Raw genomic sequence first — 6742 nt, forward strand, 5'->3', positions numbered from 1 at the left:
CATTCAGATGAAATCTTCCAGTCTTTTCCTCAGTAGCCATTAGGGTAATGCTGCCATACTATGGTAACTCTTTAGCAAGCAAAAAAAACCAACAAAACAAAAAAAAACCCCAACCAGACCAAACCAAAAAACCCACCAAACCCACAACTGACTACATCTACCTAATTAAATAATTATTTTAATTAATGGAGTCACTTAAGCAGGGCCCAGTGCCACTTTAATCTGGTTGTGAAACAGTTCTGAGAAGCAGACAAGCAGTGTGGGCTGTAAGCTGTAAAACAAGTAAAGCACAGATAGGAACATTGTTTACAAGCCTTACCAAGAAAAATCATTTTATTTTAAAAAAATCCTGTAAACACCAGCCAATCTTTACATCACTATGGGTATTTTAAAAAGTTAATACAACTTCTTTAGGCAAATGATTTCATGAAAATATGAACTAGAAAGAAAACAATCTCCTATTATCTCAGAGGCAACACCCCATAAAAACAAAAAACAGGCTACTGAATGAATCTTAGGGTGTACGCTAAAATAGATATGCAATTCATTAAATAAGCTTCTGAATTCTAGTTTTCAGGAAGTAAAATAGCTTGAAATGGAAGGAAACATCATCCAAGCCCTCTTCATATCAATGCTTCTTCAAGCTAAGGTCAGAGATTTCAATTAATTTGACTAGTTTTTAAAGTTTTTGTAATCTCAATATATTTATATAAAATCAAAATCTGTGATAGTGTAAGACAAAATAAAAAATTACCAATTTTCATCATTCTATAAATCAAGGGTTCACATAGTTCTTATGGTGTCAGAGCTTGCCACATTGCTCGAGTTTGTTGTTCTGCTGCAGCTTCCCTGGAATAGTCAAGACTATTTCCATTCCACATGCCAATGCCCCTTAAGCCTCGACTCTTCACATAGGCTGCTTTCAGAGAGATGCTGTGAGGGTCATCAAACCACACCTGGTGGAACTGACCAGCAGAATCCTAGAAAAACATTTAAACACTGGTGTCAGTGATTACACTTTCTCTTGAACGCAGTTAAAAATACAATTAAAAACAGATATACAAGCTATGTAGATTTTTATAGTATTTTCCTGATTTAACAATTCTTTGGCACACAGGACAATTAAAAATTCTACACCAAATATTTGGATATTTTTTTAATTGTAGAATGTAAGTTAGAAAACAGTGACACAATTTAACTGAAGTTAGATGAAAAGACTTAGCTAATTTGTATTTTAATATTTTTTTAAATACAGCTAAAATTTCAGATACAGTATCTAAGCTAACAGGTGAATTTAGTTAGAGATTGTGGGTTTTTTTAAGCAATAAACAGTTTTAGAAGAGGTTATAAAATTTTATCAAGGTTATGCTGCTTTTACCTCGTCATTGCTTACAACATCTTTTAATCACCAATGGGAAATTTAAATAATGTCAAAAGAAACAAGACTAAATGGATACACTGTGGTGTTCTTGTAAGCACAGTCACTTATGGACTCTTTCACTGTGTCTATGTGGAAAACAAATGCAAAAGAGAACATGCATGTAAGGCACTGAGCTAGACATGAAAAATTGCATCTCAGAATCTTTTTTAGTTTAAATCATTTATCAACTCATGAAAGTAACTGTAACAGTGAAGGACAGAACTACGGGATGTCTTTGTGCCAAAATGTCCTTTTTGACATGATGCAGTGTCTCGAGAAGACTGGAAAGTAATAAAGATCTTTGTTACTCCTGTAGTCTTCAGGCACTGCACCCCTCTTCTCAGACTAGGAATTCAAGACACAGATTTCCAGCGACTCTCTACTATACTATTAAATATATATATATATATATATATATATATATATATATATATATATATATATAAGTAGAAAACATAAAAGGAAGAATCTAATCCAAATAACTTTATAGTCAAAGATGTATTGTTCATGAATGCTTACTCCATACCACAGTGTTTGGAAAAAGACTCTTCTTACCTTGTACTCATAAAATGGAGCCTTCTGGACCTCATCCCACAGCAGCCCTGACAGGGAACTGTTCACCTGCTTCATGATGGTTGAATAGGGGACCTGCCTCCCTGCAGCGTCACTGCAAGGAGCCCCACGGAAAGGCACTTTGGGAAGGGAACAAATGTGGTCCTGAAAAAGAAATAGGGAGGCTTGAGTTTCATGTAAGATATACTGAACTCCAGAATAGAAGTACAGCCAAGAACAATTCACAAAAGGCATTAGGGCCACAAAAATTCCAAATCTTCAAGCAACTCCAGGAGATAGTATTTGTAGAGAAAAGTAAATCAAAACAGTTAAATTTTCTTTAATCTGCAGTAATACAGGACTGGATGGATATCATTTAACCTAAACAGTTGTCTTATATTTTCCACCTTTAATTGACCCTTACATTTTTCATAAGTATAATATTTTAGACCTCATAAACTGCTCTGTTGTAACAGTCATAGGTTTGCTAAGGTTTGTTGCACCTGTCTTTAGAGTGATGTTGAGACAGCATATACAAGTGTTGTAGGGCCTTTGGACATCATCTCTTCTCATACAGACAGCATTTATAGCTGCTTAGTCAAACAGTGCTTGGATTGGGGTTCAGGCTGCCTAAAAGGAGCTAAAATGCCTTGTCTGGTAACACACTGCTCATCAGTTATCAGCCAAGCAAAAGATGTTTTGTGTCCCAGCTTGATGCTCTTATCCATCAGACCACAGTATTTCCTAGTCCAAAAACAAGATTACCAAAATCTAGTTGTATCTTTCCAAGGAAAAAAACCCTAACTGATTGCAAACACATAATCTTCACCTTACCGTGGATAGGTTTTGGCAGACATAGTCGTAGCCATACCAGGGCACACCCATCACAAGCTTCTTAGGATCAATGCCCATAGCAATGTACTCTTCATATCCTAGTTTTGAGGAAAATAAAAATTAACATGCATTACTTACTTTTCCTATGTTTTTTATTCTTACAACTAATTTAGAGCCAGAGGCAGGGCAGAACTTGCATGATCCCCAGACAAAGCCAAAGTACAAGCTGTCCTTTGCCTCCACCTGCACTCTCCAGTGAGTGAGAGGTTTGCTCTGCTGAGATCCCAGTAACTGCTCTAGTTGCTCACACTTTAAACCACCTGCCCCGAGCAGAGGTTCACAAAGATGAGAGAAATGTTTCAGGTTCTTTGCAATCCCAGGCAGTGTTGCTCTGGCTGCCATTTGTCATTCTAAAAGCATTCTTCACACTCATGATGTTACATGTAACAAACAACACCCAACTGCTAAAGGTCTGCCTGTAGGGTCATAGGGATCAGGGATACTGTTTTCATATCAGGAAAACACATATTTGAACACACTCAAACCTCACTGCAACAAAAACAAAATAAATCTGTCCAAGAAAAAGCAATCTTTTCAATCTATTCATGTGAACAAATAGAAGTGTTCTGACTCCTGGGGAGGTGTTTAGTCCTCACCAATTAAAGTCTGCAGGTAAGGAGCATTGGCTTTTGCAATGCAGTCTGTCCAGATCTGGCTCTGTTCATCATAGGACATCACAAATAAGAAGTCACAGGCATCTGCAATCCCAGTGTAGTTGTAGCACCTTTTATCTATGCATGCTGGAGACCAAGCCACATCAAATGTTACCTGAAGGAAAAATGCATAACTTTGTTTCAAGTATGGCCCTTAGGTGCCTCTGTTATCTCTTTAAAAAAACAAACTTGACTTTTAAAGACAATATTTCCCAAATAGTGCAGTTTAACACATCTTGATAATAATGAACTATAAGAGAAGCTGCTCATCTGATAAAACAAACAGAAGATAATAAAGTGAGTACTCCATTAGTGAATATATAGCACAAAAGAAATTAAAATATAATACGAAAACCACCAAAAATATGAAGCATGATGCAAATTCTGGAAACTTTCATGATGGGTTTGCCAAAACACTGTCAAGCTTTTGCCCCAGAAATATTTGCCCTACTTTCAACAATACATTGAGACACACTAAAACCTGGCAGCTCACACAGAGCAGTAACATTGTATCTACAACTCTCAGCAAAGCCCATCTCTCATTTAAATTCCCACGGGTCAAAAAGAGTGATTCTTACAAGATCATATCACAGCTAACATTCATAATTGAGCATGCACTAGAATACTATATTTAGATCTGCATAAACTTTTTCATATTCATATGCTAAACAGCACTGCCAAAAATCCTTACATTTCATAAGGTTAAATTTAATGTTTCTATAAAGCACATTATTATTACCTGTGATCCAGCTATTTCTCTGTGAAAAGCATCCGTAGTTTCTTTAACAAGCTCTGTCAATGCATAATACTCAGGGGAGGTTTCATTAACTTCTTGCTCTATATCTATGTTAATTCCATCCATATACTGTTTTTTTGCAAGGTCCACCTGTTGGGATATCCATGCTGCTCTTTTAGCAGGATCAACAATTTCCTTAAGAGGTACATCACCTAGACAAGAGGCCTTCAAGAGTTAACATGCATTTGCACCACAGTAATGGTAAGAAGGAAAGGTCTGTCTTTAGTTAACTAACAAATTCAAACACAACATAAAAAATGCCATATCAATACTGGTAAAATACAAAGGAGTTCACTTTTTCCCCCAAGCATAATTTTGAGAAACCATCCCAGAAGAGATTACCAAGCTTCTTTGAGACAGTGGTGGTAAAATTAAGTTCCTCTGGTTTTTCTATAATTTTAATCTTCTTACTTCTGCTTTAATAATTTAAATTTAAATATTCTCTTAGCCAAGGAAAACTGCCTTTCTTGAAATCTGAGCACTTTGAGCATTTCCACTGGTCATGTTCAGAGGAAAATTACTTTTGTGTTTAACCTTTGTTGTTTTCCACACTGTAGTCGTTCTACAGTGTGGAAAGGTTCTGCTTTTTCTCAACAGAGTCAAAAGGTAATTACAACGTGTAACCTAATGGACTTTGTCTTTCTAATCAGAATTTGTACCTGCACGAAGTTCCTCAGTGTTCATGTTTTAAAACTCAACCACTTCCTAATACAGAGGGACTCATTTAAGTGCAAAATACCAAGTAATTATTTAAAATCCCTTTCCTTACTTTGTCTTTTGGGTACTGCACATAAGATGCAGAATACAGACCCAAATACCAGGCTTTTCCTTGCTCCCTCTGCCTCCATAGCAATGTTTCCTGTTAGAGAACTTTTACTCCGATGTCGCTGGGATGGTTTGGTTACCACTGTAGCACAATCCACTGTTGGTTTCAATGCCCTGCACACCAGCACGTGCAAAATGTCTATGTATTATAGTCCTGGGTTCACTAAAGCCTTATTAATTAATCCTCTTAATGATTTCAATACAACAGAATGTAAAATGCCAAAGCAATACAGGCCTGTGTACCTTATCTTCTTATTTAGATATCATAAACATCCACGTTTTCTCAATGTAACCAACCTTTCAGTACTATCCTCGAGCCTTTGGAGTGAGCATAGCACATGAGCTCAGGGTCGTAGTTTCCAAAAGCTGCCACAGTGGTAATTTTTGACCAGTCGTAGGATTTCCAGCTTTCCTGCCCCACATCAAACACAAAGACCTGGAAAAGGGGGTAAAAAACACCCTTGTTAGCGCCGAGCATTCCTCAGCAGGACTACCACTCTCCACACGGCTCCAGCACTCACTCCCGCTGGAGGGATGGCAGGGAGGGCAGGGACGGTAGGGCTGGCAGGGAGGGCAGGGATGGCAGGAATAGCAGCCGGGGAGCCGAGCGTGGGCAGCGCCCACAGTGCGCCTGGCCCGGACACTGCCCGCACAGCCCCGGCCCGGCCCGGCCCGGGGACACGGCCCGGGGGGACACGGCCCGGGGGGACACGGCCCGAGGGGACACACGGCCCGGGGGGACACGGCCCGAGGGGACACGGCCCGGGGGGACACACGGCCCGGGGGGACACACGGCCCGGGGATACACGGCCCGGGGATACACGGCCCGGGGGGACACCGCCTGGGGAGACACAGCCCGGAGACACCACCCGGGGGACACGGCCCAGGGGGACACGGCCCGAGGGGACACGGCCCGGGTGGACACGGCCCAGGGGGACACGGCCCGGGGAGACACGGCCCGGGGAGACACGGCCCGAGGGGACACGGCCCGGGTGGACACGGCCCGGGGAGACACGGCCCGGGGAGACACGGCCCGGGTGGACACGGCCCAGGGGGACACGGCCCGAGGGGACACACGGCCCGAGGGGACACGGCCCGGGTGGACACGGCCCGGGGAGACACGGCCCGAGGGGACACGGCCCGGGTGGACACGGCCCAGGGGGACACGGCCCAGGGGGACACGGCCCGGGGGGACACGGCCCGAGGGGACACACGGCCCGGGGAGACACGGCCCGGGTGGACACGGCCCAGGGGGACACGGCCCGGGGAGACACTGCCCGGCCCGGGCCGAGCGCAGGGGTTCGTGCGGCAGCCCCGCTGAAGCTGCTGCGAACGGCGCTACCGCCGGGCCCGGCCCTGCCCCGCCCGCCCGGGCCCGGGGCCGCGCACCTCGGAGCCGGCGGGGCCCGTGACGGGCCGGCACAGCCGCGGGTCCCGGCAGGGGCAGGCGCCGGCGGGGCCCAGCAGCTGCAGGAGGCCGACGGGCAGCAGCCAGGCGCCCCACAGCCGCCCCATGGCCCGGAACCGGCCGGGCCGCGCAGCCTCGGCCCGGGGCGGGCTGAGCCCGGGGCGGGCCCGGCCGGAGCCGCCCCCAGCGCGGGG

General features: G+C 44.0%; 1 protein-coding gene across 2 annotated transcripts; it reads right to left on the reverse strand.

The window, feature by feature from the left end:
- Window positions 1-161: 161 nt before the first annotated feature.
- CTBS (chitobiase) lies at window positions 162-6655 on the reverse strand (the record flags this gene model as incomplete). 2 transcript variants are annotated; one of them, XM_083867380.1, is made up of 8 exons in its annotated part: window positions 162-271; window positions 755-980; window positions 1976-2137; window positions 2807-2904; window positions 3463-3634; window positions 4259-4467; window positions 5438-5576; window positions 6530-6655. In XM_083867380.1, 7 exons carry the CDS (start codon window positions 6653-6655, stop codon window positions 795-797), a joined length of 1092 nt encoding a protein of 363 aa, XP_083723506.1. In that variant the 3' UTR covers window positions 162-271; window positions 755-794. The 2 variants fall into 2 exon arrangements, with proteins under 2 accessions (XP_083723506.1, XP_083723505.1); XM_083867379.1 differs by lacking the exon at window positions 162-271 and having other exon boundaries at window positions 289-980.
- Window positions 6656-6742: the final 87 nt, after the last annotated feature.

This window comes from Zosterops lateralis (assembly GCF_965231275.1).
Source record: "Zosterops lateralis genome assembly, chromosome: 9".
Lineage (NCBI taxonomy): Eukaryota > Metazoa > Chordata > Aves > Passeriformes > Zosteropidae > Zosterops > Zosterops lateralis.